The sequence below is a fragment of the Macaca thibetana genome, chromosome 3, assembly GCF_024542745.1.
Source record: "Macaca thibetana thibetana isolate TM-01 chromosome 3, ASM2454274v1, whole genome shotgun sequence".
NCBI lineage: Eukaryota > Metazoa > Chordata > Mammalia > Primates > Cercopithecidae > Macaca > Macaca thibetana.
In genome coordinates, this window is record NC_065580.1 from 138,867,102 (window position 1) to 138,887,646 (window position 20,545).

A 20,545-nucleotide genomic window follows, 5' to 3' on the forward strand; every position below is an offset into this window, starting at 1 on the left:
CCCCATGCCCCCAACACCCAGCGTCACAGTCAGCCAGGGCACTCGTGGTCCCAAAACTTGACTCAGCTATCCCATGGTCCTGGCCTGGCACAGAGCAGGCATCTGAAATGCTTGTTGAGGAACAAATGAAACCCCCTTGAAAATGTTGCTGCCGTCTGTGCAACTGCTGTGATTTCGCCAGAGCCCCCACTGAGTGTGGGCTGTCTGGAAGCACCCTCTTCAGTGACAGACCTGAGGATCTCACCCTGGTGGCCAGACTGAAGAGAGAGCTCCCTTTTCACTGACCTCCTGGGCCTTCCTGCCGCGTCCCTTGGGAGAGCCCGGGGGGGTCACCGTATCATCTTCTCCTGCTGTCCCCCCCAAATCCACTTTAACCTGGGAACTCCCCAGGAACAGCGCCTGCCCCCCTTAGGATGGGCACAGACCCTCTCCCACAGTCTTATACTCTATGTGTGTGCGTATGTGCATGAGCCCCCCATTGAGTGAGGGCGACAGCCATCAGTGCTTTTGCCTGCTTCTGTGCTGATTCTGTTTTGAACAATCAGCATGGAGAGTGGCCTCTGCTATGGCCGACTACATCAGGAGGAAAGGACAGGAGGGCCTGAAGGCTGGCACACTCTGTGTCCAAGTCTTTTTTTTTTAAATGGAGTCTCACTCTGTTACCCAGGCTGGCGTGCAGTGGCGCAATCTTGGCTCACTGCAACCTCCACCTCCTGGGTTCAAGCGATCCTCCCACCTCAGCCTCCCAAGTAGCTGGGATTACAGGCGTGCACCACCACGCCTGGCCAGTTTTTTTTTTTTTTTGTATTTTTGGTAGAGGAGGGGTTTCACCATGTTGGCCAGGCTGGTCTCAAACTCCTGATGTCAGGTGATTTGCCCGCCTTGGCCCCCCAAAGTGCTGGGATTTACAGGTGTGAACCACTGCCCCCGCCCAGTGGGTCCAAGTCTTAAGTCTGCCCCTGTTCCTCTGCCCAACCCAAGCCTCAGTCCAGAGCCCGCTCTGTTCTTGTTGGAGTGGAATGGGGGCTTGCACTTGGCCTGGCATAGACCCCAAACCACCAGGGCACAGGGGCAGAAGGGCTCCAGCCACAACTGAATGGAGGTGCTGGAAGCAGAGGTAGCAGGGTGCTCTCCTGATCGCTGAATTTGTATTCTTCCCTCACCATGGTGGCAGCAGGGAGCCCTGCTCTGTCACTTCCTGGTGATTTTGTGCATGGGGACCGGGTGGCTGATAGCCCTGGGAGCCGCCCAAGGGAGTTCATGCCCCTTTTATGGGGAGGAGGCTGTGTTAGTCACAGTCCTGAGAGATTTAGATGTCTGGGATCTGAAATTCGCATCACTGGCCAGGCGCAGTGGCTCATGCCTATAATCCCAGCCCTTTGGGAGGCTGAGGTGGGTGGATCACCTCCCACCCAGGATTGCTCAGGAGTTTGAGACCCGCCTGGCCAACGTGGGGAAACCCTGTCTCTACCAAAAATAATTAGCTGGACGTGGTGGGCCACGCCTATAGTCCCAGATACTTGGGAGGCTGAGGTGGGAGGATAGTTTGAGCCCAGGAAGTTGAGGCTGCAAGTGAGCTAAGATCGCGCCACTGCACCTGTCTCAAAAAAGAAAAAGAAAGAAAAGGAAAGAAGGAAGAGAGAGAGACAAAGAGAAGAGAGAGGAAGGAAGGAAGGGAGGGAGGGAGGGAAGAAGGAAGGAAGGAGAAAGAAAGAAAGATGGATGCATCACTGGCCCAAGCCCTGCAAGGCCAGTCCTGGGCAAGGGGACCATGGGTCTGTGACCCCACGTCTGGGGCGTTGGGGGGAAGGCAGAGGTTTGGCTTAGTAGGAACAAGATCTTTCTTGAACATGGGGTGCTGGGACTGCCAGCAGGCAGTGTCTCCTGAGCCTGGGGTCATGGGAGCCACAGCTGGAATTCCACCTGTGGGTAGGTGTGGGGTGGGAATGGGAGGGGGTGGGGCAGGGTGTGAATAGGGTGGAGTACGGTGGGTGGGAGGGCTCTTTAAGCTTCTTCTAAGTCTATGACCCAGCTGGGAAATCCAGCTTCTTCCATTGCCCAATCCCCTAAGGGCTAATACGGAGACATCCTGCCGTGCCACCCTGTCCACACCGCCAGACTTCATAGATCTGCCCCAAAACGCCTTTACCCTCCTAGACGGAGCCCAGGCTCCTCCTCCTGGCATCCAAGGTCTCCGTATGACTTGGGCGTGCTCCTCATCCCTGTGTCCTAAATGCCCCCTCCTCTCTTTCCAGCACCCCTCGTTGTTGCCACCCCCATCTCTCTGCCTCACAGCTCCAATAAAACCCCCTCCGGATCCTAAGCCCTAACCCTTGCTGTTGGGCCCTCTTTCAGGTGCTGCCGGATGGCCCATGGGGAGTCCCTCAGCTGTCCCACCAGAGACACAGCTGTAAGGGGGCCTGGCAGGTGTCAGGCCACACTGGGCTGGACGGGGGTCTCTGAGAGTGGCTGCCCCGCAGTCCCCGCCTTCCCCGTGGGAGAAAGGACGACAGGAGAGCAGGGTGCAGTCCCTAAAACAGGCTTTTAATAACATCGTGTCTTCACTGAAGAGCTTGGCGTGTCCCACCCGGGCGGCGCCGCGGGCTAGTAGAAGGAGTACTGGTTCTCCACGGCGCGCGCGCGGCCGGGCGCGGCCTCCTGGGGCTCCTCAGCAGCGGCGGCGGCGGCCACGGCCTCCAGCAGGCGCTCAGCGCTGTTGCTGCGGCTCCGCACGCTGAGCGGGCCCTCGACGGGGCGCGTGGGGGCTGGCCCCGACGCAGCCGAAGATGACGAGGCGGACGACGAAGAGGCGCCGGCGGCGTCAGAGGGCGAGGCGGGCGGGCAGGCAGCCGCGGCGAGGCTGGAGAAGTAGTGCTGGCCGGGCGGGTCGCTCCAGCAGGCGGGGGGCGCTGGCGTGGCAGGGGGCGCGGGGCCCGGCTCTGCAACGAGGCGGCAGCAGGGAGTGAGTGGGGACCTGGGCTAGCCACATCCTGGAGGGAGGCCGGGATCCCTCAGGGGGCCAGGGCCCACGCTCAGGTTTCCGAGTTGCAGCCCATGTCCTCGGACACATATGCACGCACACCCGCACATATGCATAAACAGGAGCACACACACATACACGTACCTAACCACGCGTGTGCACGCCCATACAGCCACACGCACAGGAGTACACACACACGCACACATGATGCACACGCTCGCACAGAAGCACACACACAAGCACATGCGCGCCCATGCACGCGTGCACACACGTGCACGTATATGCGCACACGCATACACATGCACGCAATGCACATGCTCATGCATATTCGCCCACACACGCACACGTAAACGTACACACACGGCCACATGCGTGCACATCTGCACATACACTCATGCACACACACAACCACACGCATGCACATGCACCCATGCCCTTAGTGCTGGGTTCCAGCAGCTTTGCTCTGAGCCTCCCCTGTGCAGGGGTTGGGAATCCATGCTCCCAGCTCCTTTCATCCCATTTGCCCCAATCCACCCCTGTCCCCACCCCCATACACCCACCTGCACTGCTCTTGGGCACCCCGTTCCCCTTGCAAGGAATCATTAGGGACCTGGCTGCCTCAGGGCTGCCACTTCTGCCTCCACTCCTGCTGACCTGACTGCTTGCAACTGCTGTGGCTAGGCTAGGGTGGGAGGGACACAGCTGAGGCTGTGGGACAGGAGACCTGGGGCTCATCCTACCCCAGGGGCCACCTTCTTGAGTAATCAAAGGGGTCTTCTTGAGTAACCACACGGGCCAGGTGGTAGCATCTTACCTGGCGGGGGGCCCTGGGCCCGCACATAGCTGCGAAGGGTGATATCGGCCGAGCCCCCTGACTCCAGTGGGATGGGGTGTGTGTGGAAGTGGCGGAGCATGTCAAGCACAGACTGGAACCACAGGTGCTGTACGTGACACTGGCCGTGGCCGTTCAGGGACAGGCGCAGGTGCTGTGGGTACAGGTGGGTGTGGTCAGGGGTGGGTCCGGGGCTGGGCACCTGGGTAAGCGCCTTTGGGGGTTGACGGAAGGACCAGCTCACAGGGGCTGTATGGGGCTGTGTCAGAGCCAGGGGGCCCCTCACACATGAGCTCCATCTAGGGGTGGAGAATGGAGGCAACAGACCCAGGCTGGGATGGAAGGCATCAGGCATTGTCCCCATGCTGGGACACCCCTACTATGGGCCCATGTCCTACACACCTCTAATCTCTAATCCTCTCCTAACGCCAGAAGACAGGGATTACTGCCCCCATGTTAGAGATGGGAAAACCAAGGCCCAGGGAGGGGGAGTGACTGGCCCACGGTCACAGAGCACAGAGCAGGGAAGAAAACTCCTGTTTGGGTGGTTCCCCCAGCCCAGGAGGCTAGAGGTTGGGCCCCTGTCCCCGCAGAGCCAAAACCCAATGGCGTGAAAAGCTCCCCAGGGCTGGCTACTCTCTGGGTCTCTAGAGCCTGCATGAGGCAGGTGCCTCAGGGTAAGAAACCATAGGCCTGTGGTGTCTAGTGGTAAGCCGCAGGTCTCTGACTTAAGCCCTATTTTGTTCAACATGTATCCCACTGCAGAAAAAAGTGGCTATCTCTGGGGTGTGTGTGGCAACAGGGGAGCTAAGAGGAGTTGTTTGAGGGTACACACATAGCCCCAAGCCCAGGAAGGGGAGCTGGTCTGGCCACCTACATAAAAGACAAGACAATCCGCCGGGTGCAGTGGCTCACGCCTGTTATCCCAGCACTTTGGGAGGCTGAGGGGAGTGGATCACTGGAGGTCAGGAGTTCAAGACCAGCCTGGCCAACATGGTGGGATCCCCCCATCCCTTTAAAAAACAAACAAACAAACAAAATACAGACAATCCCTGGAAGAGGGTGGCGGTCCCGCAAGTGAGCTCTGCCACTTAGCAGATAAGTTGCCAGGACAATGCAGGGACTCAGCCCGAGAGAAACAGCACAGAGGGGTCCCACCACAGCCTCATAGCCGGGCAGAGCCTGCGCAGGGCACAGCCGGGCCCCAGGGGTGAGGAGAGGCAAGCTGGACACATCCCAATCTTCTGCCCAGACCTTCCAGACGTTCATTCCGTGAAGGTGAAAAGAGTTGCCCCTGGGAAGGTAGTGATCTTCCCGCCCAGGAGGTATGTAAGCGGGAGGCCGGGGTTCCTGCTTTGTCCCACCATTCAATTATCAAGCCTGGAGCAGTCATCTCCACTCTGGGAGAAGAGCAGCTGGGTAGAGAGGTGAGAGGCAGGTTCAAGGCTGGGTCCTGTTCCAGGAAGGAGAGGAGCTTCCTGCCCACCCTGTGTTCCCCCATCCTAGCCTCTGGCTTGGGCATGATTCAGATCCAGGCCCTCTGGAAGGCTGCCTGGAGCAGCACTGGCTGAGAAGTAAACGCACGTCACCAGGGATGGCCTTAAGCACCTGGTTGTCGGAGGAACTGGAAGAGTGGCTGCTTGCCAAGGAAATGTCCCTGGTGGAGGTGCTACCTCCTGCAGAGTGGGGCCAACCCGGCGGAGGAGAGAAGCCACTAGAGGGTCTGCACTGGGCCACTAGGGGTTAGGGCCGCCGGGGTCCCTGCAGAGAGACGCTGTCCCCCAGCTGCAGGCCTAGAGCAGGAGTCCTAAGGTTCTCCCTCCTCTAATAGGAGCTGCCAGGAAATCCATCCTGGCAGGAGCCTGGGCTGAGTGTCTCCTTATCGGAAACCTGGGATGTGGGGGCGGGCACTGAGGTTCCTGCCCCCTCTGGCCACATTGCACCCTCCCATAATCATTCGGCTTTGCTGTCAAATTTTCCTTTGAATTTCAGGTCAACAGGCCAGGCGCAGTGGCTCACGCCTGTAATCCCAGCACTTTGGGAGGCCGAGGTGGGTGGATCACCTGAGGTCAGGAGTTCGAGACCAGCCTGGCCAACATGGTGAAACCCCGTCTCTACTAAAAATATAAAAATTAGCCAGGTGTGGTGGTGCGTGTCTGTAATCCCAGCTACTTGGGAGGCTGAGGCACAAGAATCGCTTGAACCCGGGAAGCAGAGGTTGCAACAAGCTGAGATTGCACTGTTGCAATCCAGCCTGGAGGATAGAGCGAGACTGTCTCAAACAAAAAAAAACAAAAGCAAAACCAAAGCATTTTAGGTCAATATAGCACAGAACCCTCTTCCTTGAAAGCACACCGCCTGAGTGTACCATCATGCCTCTGATCCAGCTGGGCGCTGTTGGGATCGCCTTCCCGCCTGTCTTCCCCTCCACAATTCTCCCTCCCCTGCAGGTCTCTGATCAGGCTGTCCCCTCCGATGCTGAACCCCACCCCCCAGACCCTGCACAGCTCTCCCACCCAGCCCATCACCTCCTCCCCTGGTGGGTCTCTAGGGCTTGCCCGTGTGTGCCTCTCGGGTTGGTGACCTGACCTGCGCAGGGAGGAGGGGCTGTCTGGCGGGGGTGGGGCAGAAGGTGGGGCTCTGAGGGCCTTGGCTGGCTCCAGCCCCGCACTGCGGGACCTCTGGGTGGAGACCCTCAGAAGATCCAGTGCTAGGAGATCCCCTTCTGGAGAACGGAGAGGCTGAAATAGGGCTGACTGCAGTCCCTCAGTGATGTGTAGGAGGGACGCAGGTGGTTCACGGAGCATGGCTGGGGTGAGCGGGGCCCATGGGAAGTCATGCCACACCGCTTCGCCTGCAGCTGCTTCCGAGGCACAGCCTTAGGACCGGGGTCACCATGACCCCTCTCCCTCAGGGCTGGCCACTGCACCCTCACAGCCCCCCCAGCACACTTGCCTTGGCCTTGCCCTGGAAGTTGAAAGTCAGCACGTACTCCCCAGGCCGAGTCTCACTTTGGCGGATCACGAAGAGGCCGTGGTTCCGGGGCCCTCCTGCCAGAACCAGTTGAGCAGCCTTGACCCGGGACAGTGTCCCGTGGAACCAGGGGTAGTCGGACAGCTCCAGCTCCGGCTCAGCCTCGGGCTCTGTCTCTGCACCCTCTTCCCCTGAGGTGGGGATGACAGTGTGAGGAACATGGAGGGAAGGAGAGAGGGGAACAAAGAAATAAATGTGAGAAAAGAGGTGACATCTTTTTTTTTTTTTAACATGCAAAATGCTGTTGGAATAATTTTTAAAATTTTTGTTGGTTTTTAGTTTTTATTTTTAATTTTTTGAGACAAAGTTTTGCTCTTGTCGCCTAGGCTGGAGTGTAATGGCACAATCCCAGTGGCTCACTGTAACCTCTGCCTCTGGGGTTCAAGCAATTCTCCTGCCTCAGCCTCCCAGGTAGCTGGGATTACAGGCGCCTGCCACCACGCCCAACTAATTTTTGTATTTTTAGTAGAGATGGGGTTTCACCATGTTGGTCAGGCTGATCTCGAACTCCTGACCTCAGATGATCCACCCACCTCGGCCTCCCAAAGTGCTGCAATTATAGGCGTAAGCCACTGTGCCCGGCCTTATTTTTTATTTTTTAGAGATGGGGTCTTGCTATGTTCCCCAGGCTGGTCTCAAACTCCTAGGCTCAAGTAATCCTCCTGCCTTGGCCTCCCAAAGTGCTGGGATTACAGGTATGAGCCACTGCACCTGGCCTGAATATTTTTTTGTTTGAGACAGAGTCTTGCTCTGTTGCCCAGGCTGGAATGCAGTGGTGTGATCTCAACTCACTGCAACCTCGGTCTTGCAGGTTCAAGTGATTCTCCGGTCTCAGCCTCCCGAGTATCTGGGATTACAGTCATGCATCACTATGGCCAGGCTAATTTTTGTATTTTTAGTAGAGACAGCGTTTCACCATGTTGCCCAGGCCGGTCTTGAACTGCTGAGCTCACGCAATCCGCCCGTCTTGGACTCCCAAAGTGCTGGGGTTACAGGCATGAGTCACTGTGCCCAGCTGAATAATTTTATTTATTTATTTATTTAACTTATTTTTTGAGATAGGGTCTTGCTCCGTCACCCAGGCTGAAGTCCAGTGGCACAACCATAGCTCACTGCAGCCTTGGCCTCCTGGGCTCAAGCAATCCTCCCACCTCAGCCTCCTGTGTAGCTAGGACTACAAGCTTGTGTCACAATGCCTGGCTAATTTTTATTTTTTGTAGAGACAGAGTCTTGCTTTGTTGCCCAGACTAGTCTGGAAGTCCTGGGCTCAAACGATCCTCCTGCCTTGGCTTCTTGAAGTGCTGAGATTACAGGTGTGAGCCACTGTGCCCAGCCGGAATAATTTTAGAGTTGGGCAGGGAGCTGACCCAACCCAATGGTGACGTCTATGAGGTAAACTGAGGCACAGAGGTGTGAAGGACTATCCTGGAGTTGCTCTGTAAGTCATCAACAAACTTAGGAACAAATCCAGTCGCCTGTTCCCAACCCCTGATTCCAACCCTCTGGACCCTTTTCTGTGAGCCCCTTCCTTCCCTTCCTCCCTCCGTCCTTTCTTCTTTTCTTTTCTCTTTCTTTTCTTTTCTTTTTTTTTTTTCTTTTTTTTTTATAGGGTCTCTCTCTGTTGCCCACGCTGGAGTGCAATGGTGTGATCACAGCTCACTGTAGCCTCGACCTCCTGGCCTCAAGTGATCCTCGCACCTCGGCCTCCCAAGTAGCTGGGACTACAGGCACACCAACCTACAGGCAGGTTGGTGTGTACCAACCTGCCCAGATAATTTAAAAAAAATGTTTGTGGCCGGGCATGGTGGCTTACGCCTGTAACTCCAGCACTTTGGGAGGCCAAGGCAGGAGGATCACTTGAGGTCAGGAGTTCAAGACCAGCCTGGCCAACATGGCAAAACCGCCATCTCTACTAAAAATACAAAAATGAGCCAGGCGTGGTGGCGGGTGCCTGTATTCTCAGCTACTCGGGAGGCTGAGACAGGAGAATCGCTTGAACTCAGGGGTGGAGGTTGCAGTGAGTTATGATCCGCTACTGCATTCCAGCATGGGCAATAAAGTGAGACTCTGTCTCAAAAATTTTGTGCAGATAGGGTCTTGCTATGTTGTCTATGCTAGTCTCAAACTCCGGGCTTCAAGTGATCCCCAGCATCCCAAAGCCCTGGCTGGGATTACAGGTGTGAGACACTGCACCCAGGCCCTGTGAGTATTTTCTTTTCTTTCTTTTTCTTTTTTTTTTTGAGATAGAGTCTCACTCTGTTGCCAGGCTGGAGTGCAGTGGCGTGATCTTGGCTCACTGCAACCTCCGCCTCCCAGATTCAAGTGATTCTCCTGCCTCAGCCTCCTGAGTAGCTGGGACTACATGTGTGCACCACCACTCCCGGCTAATTTTTGTATTTTTCGTAGCGATGGGGTTTTGCCATGTTAGCCAGGCTGGTCTCGAACTCCTGACCTCAGGTGATCCGCCCGCCTTGGCCTCCCAAAGTGTTGGGATTTCAGGTGTGAGCCACTGTGCCCGGCCCCTGTGAACATTTTCTATTGAAACTGGGTCCAGTGGGAGGGGCCAGGTTTCTAGACCAGTCTACAAAAGCCAGAAGTACTTCGGAGATGTGTGAAGGACCCAGGGGGATGAGATGTCACAGCTTCTGGGGCTTAGCAAGGTTTAGGGAGCCCACGGGTGGCCATGGCTAGGGATGGGGGTCCAGGAGAGGTGGTGTGGGAAGAGCAGGCTGTCCCCACTGGCACCTGTGTTATTGCTGTCACTGCCGCTGCCGCCCGGGGATTCCAGGGTCTGCAGAAAGGTCTCTAGTGGGACGTGGATCAGGGACTCTCTGACGGCATCTCGACCTCGGCTGTGGGGGGCTGTCACCACTGCACCCGTGGCTGTCGTCTCTGGGGGCCGGGGTAGGTCAACTGCTGGGGAAATGGCAGGTGAGACACATGTATCTTTATCTGTCCACCCTGCGTGTGCCCCTCCTCCAACCCTGTCCCCCTACCTACCATCGGTCAGGAGCTCACAGCTGCAGGAGGCCACGCGGCTGGCCAGACAGCCTCCTCGGGTACAGGAGAGCTCGGTGTCTTCCTCACTGTCACTGTAGAGACAAGAAATGGAAGCCATGTCCTGCTGTGGGACTTGGACCCAAACCACAGGCTGCTTACGTGGCCAGGCAGTGGCTGGCAGTCCCATGGCCCAGCATGTAGCCCTCCTGGCTCTGGTCACCTCTCTCTGCCTCCATGTCCCGTCCCTCTGTCCCACCCTCCGCTGGCTCTGTAGCCACCATGTGATTGACCAGGCCACTGTTGGGGCTCAGAAAACAATACCCCAAAATAAAGTCCTCAGCAGCAGCCTCAGAAACAAAAATGTTTTTCTCTGACCTTCTCCTGCCTACCTGTCTCTCAATCCTCTTCTCCCCAGAGGCACCAGAGAAACGGAAGTCCCTCTTTCCCAAGGTGTGTCACAGAAACCAGAACCCCTTTTTCCAAAACGTAGTCATAAAACCTAAAAATATTCTTTTGTTTTGAGATGAGTCTCACTCTGTTGCCAGGGCTGGAATAGTGGTATGATCTTGGCTCACTGCAGCCTCTGCCTCCTGGGTTCAATCGATTCTCCTGCCTCAGCCTCCTGAGTAGCTGGGATTACAGGCGCCCGCCACCATGCCTGGCTAATTTTTTTTGTATTTTTAGTAGAGATGAGGTTTCACTATGTTGGCCAGGCTAGTCTTGAACTCCTGACCTCGTGATTCGCCTGCCTTGTCCTCCCAAAATGCTGGAAATACAGGTGTGAGCTACTGCGCCTGGCCAACTTAAAAATATTCTATGTAAAAACTTGTCATAGAGAAATTATCCAGCCAGGCATGGTGGCTCATGTTTGTAATCCTAGCACTCTGGGAGGCTAAAGTGGGAGGATCATTTGAGGCCAGGAGTTTGAAATCAGCTTGCGCAACATAGCGAGATCCCCATCTTTTTTTTTTTTTTTTCTGAAATGGAGTCTTGCTCTATTGCCCAGGCTAGAGTGCAGTGGCATGATCTCAGCTCACCGCAACCTCCGCCTCCCTGGTTCAAGCAATTCTCCTGCCTCAGCTTCCTCAGTAGCTGGGATCACAAGCATGCACCACCATGCCTGGCTAATTTTTTTTTTTTTTTTGTATTTTTTGTAGAGACAGGGTTTCACCATGTTGGCCATGCTGGTCTTGAACTGGTGATCTACCCACCTTGGCCTCCCAGAGCGTGGGGATTACAGGCGTGAGCCACTGCACCCGGCTGCGAGAACCTGTCTTTTTTTTTTTTTTGAGACAGAGTTTTGCTCTTGGTGCCCAGGCTGGAGCGCAATGGTGCAATCCTGGCTCACTGCAACCTCTGCCTCCCGAGGGTTCAAGTGATTCTCCTGCCTCAGTCTCCTCCGAGTAGCTGGAATTACAGGCATGCACCACCATGCCCAGCTAATTTTGTATTTTTAATAGAGACGGGGTTTCTCCATGTTGGCCAGCCTGATCTTGAACTCCCAACCTCAGGTGATCCGGGTTTCTCCATGTTGGCCAGCCTGATCTCGAACTCCCAACCTCAGGTGATCCATCCACCTCAGCCTCCTAAAGCGTTGGGATTATAGGCATGAGCCACCACACTTGGCCCTGAGAACCCCGTCTTAATAAAAAAAACATTAGCTGGGTGTGGCGGTGAGGCAGGAGGATCAATGGAGTCTAGGAATTGGAGGCTGCAGTGAGCTGTGATCATGCCACTGCCCTCCACCTTGGGCAACAGAACAGAAAAAAAAGTAAAAACAAAAGGAAAGAAAGAAAGAAAGGAAAGAAGGAAAGGAAAGCAAACAAGAAAAAAAGAATGAAAGAAATTACCCAATCTACCTGGTTTGACTGTAGGTCATAAAACCCCCATTCAAGATAGGGTTCTGTCCCACACCCAGAAGGAATGCTGTTCAGAGAGGCCAAGAAAAATCTAGACAGACAGGCCTGGCTGGGTCCCCCACTCAGTCTGTTCCCTTCAGATCCCGCCCTTTGTGTCCAATCCTCCTTCTACACCGCTGTCTATACTTTGCTGAACCTAAGCATAAAAATGGACCATTTTCCTGTATCTTTTTTTTTTTGAGAGAGAGAGTCTCACTCTGTTGTCCAGGCTGGAGTGCAGAGGCACGATCTCAGCTCACTGCAACCCCTGTCTCCCAGGTTCAAGCGATTCTTCTGCTACAGCCTCCCAAGTAGGTGGGATTGCAGGCGCCCATCACCATACCCAGCTACTTTTTGTATTTTTAGTAGAAACAGGGTTTCACCATGTTGGCCAAGGTGGTCTCAAACTCCCGACTTCGTGATCCGCCTGCCTCGGCCTCCCAAAGTAATGGGATTACAGGTGTGAGTCACCATACCTGGCCTTTTTTTTTTTTTTTTTTTGTCACCCAGTAGAGTGCAGTGGTGTGATCTCAGCTCGCTGCAACCTCTGCCTCCCAGGTTCAAGTGATTCTCCTGTCTTAGCCTCCCAAGTAGCTGGGATCACAGTGGGCCTGCCACCACCTCCGGCTAATTTTTGTATTTTTAGTAGAGACGGGGTTTCCTCATGTCAGCCAGGCTGGTCTTGAACTCTTGACCTCAGGTGATCTGCCTGCCTCAGCCTCCCAAAGTGCTGAGATTACAGGTGTGAGCCATGACGCCCGGCCCTCCCCTGTATCTTTGAGTCTTCATTCTGAAGGCTCTTATGTATACATGTTAAATAAATTTACATGCTTTTTCTCCTATTAATCTGCCTTGTACAGCTAAGCACTATGGCTCATGCCTGTAATCCCAGTGCTTTGGGAGGTTGAGGCAGGTGGGTCTCTTGAATCCAGGAATTTAAGACCAGCCTGGGCAATGTAGCAAGACCCCATCTCTCTTTTTTTTTTTTTTGGAGACGGAGTCTCGCTCTGTCACCCAGGCTGGAGTGCAGTGGCCGGATCTCAGCTCGCTGCAAGCTCCGCCTCCCGGGTTCACGCCATTCTCCTGCCTCAGCCTCCTGAGTAGCTGGGACTACAGGCGCCTGCCACCACGTCCGGCTAATTTTTTGTATTTTTAGTAGAGACGGGGTTTCACCGTGTTAGCTAGGATGGTCTCGATCTCCTGACCTCGTGATCCGCCCGCCTTGGCCTCCCAAAGTGCTGGGATTACCCATCTCTTAAAAAAAAAAAAAATTAGGCTGGGTGCAGTGGCTCACACCTGTAATCCCAGCACTTTGGGATGATGAGGTTGGCAGATCACCTGAGGTCAAGAGTTTGAGACCAGCCTGACCACCATGGGGAAACCCTGTCTCGACTAAAATTACAAAAATTAGCTGGGCATGGTGGCAGGCACCTATAATCTCAGCCACTCAGGAGGCTGAGGCAGGAGAATTGCTTGAACTTGGAAGGTGGAGGTTGCAGTGAGCTGAGATTGTGCCACTGCACTCCAGCCTGGATGATAGAGCAAGACTCTGTCTCAAAAAAAAAAAAAAAAAAAAAAAAATTAGCCAGTCCTCGTGGCATGTGCCTGTAGTCCCAGTTACTTGGGAGGCTGAGGCAGGCGGATCGCTTGAGCCCAGGAGGTCGAGGCTGCAGTGAGCTTGATTGCACCACTGTACACCAGCCTGGGCGACAGAGCAAGGCCCTACCTCTAAAAAATAAAATAACAAAATAAAAATAAATAAATAAATTTGTATGCCTTTTCTCTTGTTTATCTGCCTTTTGCAAAATTGATTTTCCACTGAAACTTCAGAAAGCCAAGGGGAAGGTTCTCTCGTGGCCCGGATACCACCGAGTGGGTACAGTCCCCGCTGAGGGCTCATGATCCCTGCCCACTATCCCTGAGGGGCTGGGCTCCTCCTGGGATCCCGTGGAGACCCTCAGAGGGTGGGAAGGGTTCTCGCCCCGTCTGTGACACGAGGTGTCTGGGACCCTGCCAGCTCGAAAATTCCACCAAGTGAGGTTCACCTTCACAGGGGCTAGGGAAAGAGTCTGCAGAGCAGATGGTCCGGAGGGCGGCGGCGGAGGGATTCCAACCACTTTGTGGATCAGGGCCTGGGAGGCGCCCAGGACCTTAATTGTGTTTCTTTAAATGAAGCTGTTAATTAGAAAGCAGCGGCCCTTCCCCCGGGGGCTTGGCTCACCCCATTAGCCAGCAGAGCTGCTGCCAATTGCTCAGCGTGTCAGGCTGCCTGTCCCTCCTACTCCTGGCCTGGCATCTCTCCTGGACGGTGGAGCCAACCTTCTTGCTGCTCTTCCTGTTCACAGCTGACCGTAAGTGCCCTCTGCTTATTACCCGCCATGGCTCCCATTGTCCCTGACCTACCCGTTTCCTGAGCTCTCATCAAAACCTCCTCCTCACTGGCTACCCCAAAGGCCTTGATGTTCCCTGCAAGTCCCAGGTGCCTGTACACTTCCACACCTTTTAAAATTATTATTTTGAGACAGAGTCTGGCTCTGTCACTCAGGCTGGAGTGCAATGGCACAATCTCAGCTCACTGCAACCTCTGCCTCCCGGGTTCAAGCGATTCTTCTGCCTCAGCCTCTCGAGTAGCTGGGATTACAGATGCCCGCCACCATGCCTAGCTAATTTTTGTATTTTTAGTAGAGATGGGGTTTCACCATGTTGGCCAGGCTGGTCTCAAACTCCTGACCTCAGGAGATTTGCCTGCCTTGGCTCCCCAAAGTGCTGGGATTACAGGTGTGAGCCACTGCACCTAGCCCTGGCCAAATTTTTATTATTATTTTTTAAGAGTTAGGGTCTTGCTCTGTTGCCCAGGCTGGAGTGCAGTGGTGCAGTCCTATATCACTGTAGCCTCCAAATCTTGGGCTCAAGTGATCCTCCAGCCTCAGCCTCCAGAGTAGCTGGGATAACAGATGCATGCCACCGTGCCCAGTTCCATTTCCACTCTTTTTGCTGGGCTGTTCTCTCTGCCCTCTCCCATCCTCCTCTGCCTAGCGTTGGTCCACTCTTTATTTAAGCCTCGGGTTAGGTGAGCACACCTACCAGCAACCCTTCCCTGAGCCCAGAGCTGGGTTAGGAGCCTCTCTCCAGCTCTTTTTATTTTTCTTATTTTAAGAGACAGGGCTGGCTGGGCACAGTGGCTCATGCCTGTAATCTCGGCACTTTGGGAGGCTAAGGTGGGTGGATCACTTGAGGTCTGTAGTTTGAGACCAGCCTGGCCAACACGATGAAACCTCATCTCTACTAAAAATATAAAAATCAGCTGGGCATGGTGGCGGGCACCTGTAATCACAGCTACTCGGGAGGCTGAGGCAGGAGAATTCCTTGAACCTCGGAGGCGGAGGTTGCAGTGAGCCAAGATCACACCATTGCACTCCAGCCTGGGCAACAGAGCAAAACCCTGTCTCAAAAAAAAAAAAAAAAAAAAAAAAAAAAAGGAGGGTCTGGCTATGTTGCCCAGGCTGGTTTTGAACTCCTGGGCTCAAGCGGTCCTCCCAGCTCAGCTCAACCTCCCAAAGTGTTGGGGTCACAGGTGTGAGCCACTGCACCAGGCCCCCAGCCCTTTGGGGACTCACTCCCATCTCTGCCCAACTCCCAGTACTCTGAGGCTCTCTTGAAGTGAAGACAAGACTTGGTCCAACTTCCTTCCAGGTCCCCAGGCCCTGGCCCCATAGAGCAGGCCTCACAGAGCCTGCTGGGGATTGGAGGTAGCAGGTATTTTAAAGGAGGGTGATCCTGGCTGGCACCAACCTGAATCACATTGAATTGCTCGTTTCTCAAGCTAAGCTCCCGCCCTGCTAGAAAGCTGCTCCTGGTGAAGGCTGGACCAAGGACACACCCAGCCTGTCCACCCATCCTTGGGCCACTTGGACACTCACCCGGGGTCCACGCAGCCCTGGATGTCGGCTACCCACGAGTGCTTCTGCAGAGAGTCGATGGTCTCCAGGATGTACTCAGCTCCATTCTCTACCTGGGGAGGAAGGTGGCCGGGAGTCCAGAACACGGTCAGTAGACAGGCTCTGGACTACAGGACACAGGGCCAGAATGGCTCAAATGGCTCATCCCCCGCTCCCACAGCAGGGCTCAAGGGCATAAGCAGCAGGAAAGACAGTGGGGTTCACCATCGGGCACCACCCGGAACTCAGGCCAGGGACCTGGTGGTACAGCCTGCAGCTCACACTCTGCGCTCCCTCCCTCCTGGGCCTCCCCACTGGGGATATGTCCCGCCTCACTGATCTCAGCTCCTCTGCCTTGGAGACGCAGCCTCTGAGGAGGCCATGCTGGTGGGGGGAGGGATGGGTGGCCCAGCATCCCCAGCCCATGCCCTGGCACCGCAGGGATGAGGTTCAAGTTGAGTGGAGAGGCACACTGAGTAGGGTGCCTTGCATGTCTTAGTGCCTGGAGTTCTACCAGCATGGCCATGTGCTTGAGATATGCAGCCTGTGAAGGGGAAGAGGGCAGGGGACATCCCTGCTGGGGCCAGGCCCAGAGCATAACCCTGCACTCTGCTCAACTCCTCCCAACGGCCCTGTGAGGGAGGGGAGCCATTTCTCCCATTTTATAGATGAGAAGACCAAGATTCAGAGAGGCCAAGGAACTTGCTCAAAGTCACACAGCAGCCAGTGGCAGGGCCAGGGCCTGAACCCAGGTCTCTGGGACACCCAGGTCCCGTGCTGTCGGCTTCCGGTGGTGTGCCTCTGTCAAAATGTAGTCGCTGGGCTGGGCGTGGTGGCTCACACCTGTAATCTAGCACTGTGAGAGGCTTAGGCGGGCAGATCTCCTAAGCTCAGGAGTTCGAGGCCAGCCTAGGCAACATGGCAAAACCCCGTCTCTTCCAAAAATACAGAAATTAGCCAAGCATGGTGGCATGTGCCTTTGGTCCCAGCTACTCAGGAGAATGAGATGGAAGGATCGCCTGAGACTGGGAGGAGGAGGTCGTAGTGAACCAAGATTGCGCCATTGCACTCCAACCTGGGGGACAGAGTGAGATCCATCTCCAAACAAATAAACAAAAAACCAAACAATGTAGTTGTTGGACTCCCAGGATGACAGAGTTGGGTGGGTTCTCGGAGACTGCCTTTAATCCCTCTTTGAACAGATGGGGAAATTGAGGCAGGCGAGCCCCTCTGCCTCAGGGCTGTCATGCACGATCGGCAGTTTAGAGGGTACCAGGTGGGCAGCGACTGTGTCCCCAGCCCCTAGCCTGGCATGACTCAGGGTCCGGGGTTGGTAAACATTCATTAAACGAAAAAGCGAGTCGTGACTAAACAAATGGGAACGGGCACAAACACAAACACAACCAGAAGCCGGGAGAAGAGGGTGGGGCTTCATGCAGGGTGAGTGGGTGGGACCAGGCATCCCAGGGGGACCCTGCTTCATCAACACCCTCTGATCCTTTGCGGAGTCCCAGGGACCACAGCTCTGGCAGCCTGGAGCCGTGTCCTCAGAAACCCCTGCAGGCCACCCTGGCGTGCGGTGTGGGGCCTGGGAAAAGGATGGGCTGCCTCTAGACCCACCGGGGTGCCTCCCCGCCCACCCTCGATGCCTTTGTGCCCTCTGTGGGAGACCGCCCGGTTCCCACACTCCAGTGCCCTGGGACGGGAACATTTGCATAACTGCTGCCGGCTGGCCACCAGTGGGGTGGGTGTGTGCTGGCTCCAGTGGGGGAAGGGAGGGCAGGAAGTGAAACTGATGAGCTTCGCCCAGGCCCGGGGTAAATGGGAGCAAGGGGCCCAGATGTTGGGCAACGCCTGGGGCACTTGGCTGTGGAGCCGAGACTCAAGTCTTAGCTATGTACTAGGCATCTGTCATAGGGTCTGGGGACCCCCCCACACCAGGGCTCCCTCCCACTACCGTCCTGCCTTAGGCTCCTTCCCCTTGCTCCCCTATGGAACTGTAGCACCCAAAGGGGAGGTGGCCTGGGGCAGCTGGAGGATCTCTGGGATTAGGGGTGAGACCTCACCTTGAGCACGAACGTGTTGTCCTTCTCTGGCATTTCCAGGGGCATGGTGGTGCGGACCTCAATGATGGCTGACAGTGGGATGCTGACCTTGGGCCTGGAGGCCTGGGGGCCAGAAGGAGGACAGTCAGTGGCCCCAGCATTTCCTGACGCCTTCTCCATTCCCTCCCCGCTGCCAGGCATTAGAGTGGCCCTCAAATAGACTGCCACAGCCACCCTGGTACAGAGGTGTCCCAATCCCCATTTCACAGATGGGGAAATTGAGGAAGGCATTTCTTTGAAACAAGAAATAAATTTTTCCTGGCTAGGTGTGGTGGCTCATGCCTGTAATCCTAGCACTTTGAGAGGCCGAGGCAGGAGGATGGTCTGAGTCCAGCAGTTCAAGGACAGCCTGGACAACATAGTGGGACCGTATCTTTACTCAAGACCCAAAAACGGGCCGGGCGTGGTGGCTCACACCTATATTCCCAGCACTTTGGGAGGCCAAGGCACGCAGATCACCTGAAGTCAGGAGTTTGAGACCAGCCTGACAAACATGGAGAAACCGCATCTCTACTAAAAAAACACACAAAATTTGGCCGGGCGTGGTGGCTCACGCCTGTAATCCCAGCACTTTGGGAGGCTGAGGCAGGCAGATCACGAGGTCAGGAGATCGAGGCCATCCTGGCTAACACGGTGAAACCCTGTCTCTACTAAAAATACAAAAAATTAGCCGGGCGAGGTGGCAGGCACCTGTAGTCCCGGCTATTCGGGAGGCTGAGGCAGGAGAATGGGTAATCCGGGAGGTGGAGCTTGCAGTGAGCTGAGATCGGGCCACTGCACTCCAGCCTGGGCGACAGAGCAAGACTCCGTCTCAAAAAAACAAAAAACAAAAAACAAACAAACAAAAAACCCAAAATTAGCCGGGGGTGGTGGTGCATGCCTATAGTCCCAGCTACCCGGGAGGCTGAGGCAGGAGGATCGCTTGAACCTGGGAGGTGGAGGTTGCGGTGAGCTGAGATCACGCCACTGCGCTCCAGCCTGGGCAACAAGAACGAAACTCTGTCTTACAGAAAAAAAATAAATAAATAAAAAGAGAGACCAAAAAACTTAGTTGAGTATGGTGGCATGTGCACCTGTAGTTCCAGCTACTTGGGAGGCTGAGGTGGAAGGATCGCTTGATCGGGGGAGGTCGAGGCTGCAATAAGCTATGACGGTACCACTATACTCCCGCCTGGGTGACAAGAGAGAGATCCTGCCTCAAAAAAAAAAAAAAAAAAAAAAAGGAACTCCTCCTATAGTCACCTAGCAAGTCCAGGACAGAACCAGAATTGACATCTGAGCCTCCTACCTCCCAGCCTTGAGGAGAGAACCCCACCTGGGCTGCCTGATACACCCACGAGATCTGTGGTTTTCTTATTTTTGACCTTGACCCATTGTGAGAAATACATTTAACACTGGGGCCCAGTACACACACACGCAGGTAAAAATATCTCTGAAGCAAACATCTCACCAGAAAACAGTTACCCTTCCTGTGTGTGATAGAGTGTGATATTTTCTCTTCTATTCTAGTTCACTTTTTAAAAAATGCTGGTCTTGGCTGGGTGTAGTGGCTCACACCTGTAATTTCAGCACTTTGGGAGGCCAAGGAGGATGACTTGAGGTCAGGAATTCGAGGCCAGCCTGGGCAACATGGTGAAACCCCATCTCTACTAGAAATATAAAAATTAGCCAGGCGTGGTGGTGTGCGCCTGTAATCCCAGCTACTTGGGAGGCTGAGGCAAGAGAATCACTTGAACCCGGGAGGTGCAGGTTGCAGTGAGCCGAGATTACATCACTGCACTCCAGCCTGGGCAACAGAGTGACACCCTGTCTCAAAAAATAAAATAAAATAAAGTAAAAAATAAAAAATAAAAAATAAAAAATGATGGTCTTAAAACCTGGTCACTTAAAAAAAAAAAAAGAAAGAAGAAAAAATGCTGGTCTCCTGCTACAGACCTGACCTTCCAGAGCAGGGCCTGGAGCCCCCAACTCAGAACGGGGCTTACTGTTTCCTGGAGTGAGTAAAAGGGACCAGTGTTCCCAACAATGCTGCGGGCAGGGTTGATCCAAGGTGAGCTGGCAGGGCTCTGTGGGACCGCCACTCTGTGCCTGGCTCCACTTACTCTGCCTCAAAGCTCCCTGCCGTGAGCCTGAGCCCCCCCCTGGGGCTGGCCTGAGTCTGGGATTCCCAGCAGGGCTTGGTTTCCGAGACAGGAACTTTCTTAGGAGGAAAAGGAAGGGCCACACATTTGATGGGCAGGCAGATGGGAATTCCAGGAAGAACTGGCCCCTGTCCAGCAGGGGCAGAGCTGGGCTTGGAGCAGGAACAGAGGCTGGCTGACCCTGGTGTGCGGCCGTCATGCCGGCCAGCAGGGCTGGGGACAGAGCAGACAGAGGCTTGCAGTGGAGGCCTGGACTGGAAGCTTCAGCAGGGATCCTGCTGGCCAGAGACGCTGTGGTTCCCCAGCTTGGAATCTGAGGTCCATTTGTCCTGGTCCAGCTTCCTCCCACCTGCTCCAGCCACAACTCGCTGTGCCCACATGCCTGAATGGTCAACTTGTTTTATAACTCCAGGCCTTTACTCAGAGAGCTTGATCCTCCAGAAGTGCCCGTTCTAGGGTCCTGGCCACCTGGTGAACACGTAGGTAGCCCAAGCTTTTCCTCCAGGGCTTACCCCACTGAAATTTCTTTTTTTTTCCTTTTCTTTTTTTTTTTTTTGAGACAGAGTCTCACTCTGTCACCCAGTCTGAAGTGTAGTGGTATGATCTCAGCTCACTACA

General features: G+C 54.8%; 2 protein-coding genes across 4 annotated transcripts in view; both read right to left on the reverse strand.

Moving 5' to 3' along the window:
• Nucleotides 1-20,545, reverse strand: part of PRKRIP1 (PRKR interacting protein 1) — a 532,772-nt gene that overhangs the window by 66,697 nt on the left and 445,530 nt on the right. The gene's annotated exons all lie outside the window — the stretch shown is intronic.
• Nucleotides 2,523-20,545, reverse strand: part of SH2B2 (SH2B adaptor protein 2) — a 40,371-nt gene continuing 22,348 nt past the window's right edge. For 2 of the 3 annotated variants that reach the window (XM_050783689.1, XM_050783692.1), the window contains 7 exons: nucleotides 17,748-17,849; nucleotides 15,664-15,755; nucleotides 9,846-9,937; nucleotides 9,591-9,761; nucleotides 6,768-6,976; nucleotides 3,795-3,966; nucleotides 2,523-2,939 (listed from right to left, as the gene is read on the reverse strand). In XM_050783689.1, the coding sequence (XP_050639646.1) occupies nucleotides 2,605-2,939; nucleotides 3,795-3,966; nucleotides 6,768-6,976; nucleotides 9,591-9,761; nucleotides 9,846-9,937; nucleotides 15,664-15,755; nucleotides 17,748-17,849 (1,173 nt within the window). In that variant the 3' untranslated portion in view covers nucleotides 2,523-2,604. The remainder of the gene's footprint in view (nucleotides 2,940-3,794; nucleotides 3,967-6,767; nucleotides 6,977-9,590; nucleotides 9,762-9,845; nucleotides 9,938-15,663; nucleotides 15,756-17,747; nucleotides 17,850-20,545) is intronic. The other variant, XM_050783691.1, reaches the window with a different exon arrangement.